At 65.1% G+C, this 2038-nt stretch overlaps 1 protein-coding gene across 1 annotated transcript; it reads left to right on the forward strand.

Moving 5' to 3' along the window:
* The first annotated feature begins 616 nt into the window (after positions 1 to 616).
* LOC110391790 (neurexophilin-4-like) lies at positions 617 to 1588 on the forward strand. The gene has a single exon (XM_021383734.1). The coding sequence runs from the start codon at positions 695 to 697 to the stop codon at positions 1556 to 1558; it is 864 nt and encodes a 287-aa protein (XP_021239409.1). The 5' UTR covers positions 617 to 694; the 3' UTR covers positions 1559 to 1588.
* The last annotated feature ends 450 nt before the right edge of the window (positions 1589 to 2038 follow it).

A 2038-nucleotide genomic window follows, 5' to 3' on the forward strand; every position in this document is an offset into this window, starting at 1 on the left:
AGGAGGGATGCAGCAGGAGTGCAGGGCGCAGGAGGGTTGCAAGTTGTGGTCTGGGTGCATGGGATGGGATGGATGCACGGTGTGGGAGGGATGCAAGGTGCAGGGGGAGTGCTTGGTGCAGGAGGGGTGCATGGGTTGGGATGGATGCGCAGCGTGGGAGGGATGCACAGTGCAGGAGAGGTGCAGGGTGCAGAACGGATGCAGGTTGTGGGAGGGGTGCACGGCGTGGTCTGGGTGCATGGGATGGGATGGATGCGCGGTGTGGGAGGGATGCATGGTGCAGGAGGAGAGCATGGTGCAGGAGGGATGCAGGGTGCAGAAGGGATGCAGAAGGGATGCAGCAGGAGTGCTGGGTGCAGGAGGGTTGCAAGTTGTGTTCTGGGTGCATGGGATGGGATGGATGCACAGCGTGGGAGGGATGCATGGTGCAGGAGAAGTGCATGGTGCAGGAGGAGAGCATCGTGCAGGAGGGATGCAGCAGGAGTGCAGGGTGCAGGAGGGTTGCAGGTTGTGGGAGGGGTGCATGGGATGGGATGGATGCACAGTGTGGGAGGGATGCAAGGTGCAGGAGAAGTGCATGGTGCAGGAGGAGAGCATCATGTGTGGGAGGGACGCATGATGCAGGAGGGGTGCTGGGTGCAGGAGGGCTGTGCAGTGCAGCAGAGGTGCAAGGTGCAGGGACGATGCACGGCGCATGAGGGACGCAGGGTGCAGGAGGAGTGCACGGTGCAGGTGTGTGTGTGTGTGTGGAGGGGGGGGGGGCACGGCAGGCGAGCCGCAGCCCCCCACACACACCTCTGCTCTCTCCCCACAGCCGCTCTGCGCCCACGGCCACCTGGCCAAGACGCTGGGTTACCTGGAGCTGGGCCCGGGGGGGCTCCTCAAGCACAGCCCCTACGGCGCCCTGAAGCCCCCCCCGGTGCTGCTGCCGGCCGAGCCCCCCCGCGGCCCTTGGGATTGGCAGCACAACGGGACGGGAGGCGACCACCCGCCCAGCGTCCCCCGCGCTCGCCGCAAACCCCCCCCGAAATCCGCCCGTTCCAAGAAGATCTTCGGCTGGGGCGACTTCTACGTCAGCATCCAGACGCTCAAGTTCAGCCTGCTGCTGACCGGCAAGATCGTGGACCACGTCAACGGAACCTTCAGCGTCTACTTCCGCCACAATTCCTCCAGCTTGGGCAACGTGTCGGTCAGCATCGTGCCCCCCAGCAGGGCCGTGGGTTTCGAGGTGCTGCTGCCGGCTCCCCCTCCTCCCCCTCCCTTACGCCCGCCGCCCCAGGCCCAGCAAAGCACCCTCCCCGAGGGGAGACCCAGAGCCGCCCTCAACTGCCACGTGGAGTACGAGAAGACGGACCGAGCGCGGCGGAACCGGCCGTGCCTGTACGACCCGAGCAAGGTGTGCTTCACCGAGCACACGCAGAGCCGCGCCGCCTGGCTGTGCGCCAAGCCCTTCAAGGTCATCTGCATCTTCGTCTCCTTCCTCAGCATCGACTACAAGCTGGTGCAGAAGGTCTGCCCCGACTACAACTTCCAGCACGACCGCCCCTACTTTGGCTGAAGGAAGGAGGAGGGGGTGGCGGTGGCGGTGGGGGGGTTGGGGGTGGGAAGAGGGGGTCCTCCCAGGGCTCTGTGCAATGGGGGAGAGAGGTCCTCGTGGGGCTCTGTGCAAGGTGGGGGGGTCCCTATGGGGCTCTGTGCAATGTGTGGGGTTCCTTATGGGCCTCTGTGCAATGTGGGGGGTTCCTCGTGGGGCTCTGTGCAATGTATGGGGTTCCTTATGGGGCTCTGTGCAATGTGGGGGGCTCCCTATGGGGCTCTGTCCAATGTGTGGGGTTCCTCATGGGGCTCTGTGCAATGTGGGGGGGTCCTCATGGGGCTCTGTGCCCAGGGTGGGGGGGTCCCTATGGGGCTCTGTGCAATGTGTGGGGGTCCTCATGGAGCTATGTGCAACGTGTGGGGTTCCTCGTGGGGCTCTGTGCAATGTGTGGGGGTCCTCATGGGGCTCTGTGCTAGGGGTGGGGGTCCTTATGGGGCTCTG

Source organism: Numida meleagris, unplaced genomic scaffold (genome assembly GCF_002078875.1).
Source record: "Numida meleagris isolate 19003 breed g44 Domestic line unplaced genomic scaffold, NumMel1.0 unplaced_Scaffold509, whole genome shotgun sequence".
Lineage (NCBI taxonomy): Eukaryota > Metazoa > Chordata > Aves > Galliformes > Numididae > Numida > Numida meleagris.

Bases quoted from the DNA above. Each gene is read 5' to 3' on its own strand.
- LOC110391790 (XM_021383734.1), top strand. From the start codon at position 695: ATGAGGGACGCAGGGTGCAGGAGGAGTGCACGGTGCAGGTGTGTGTGT.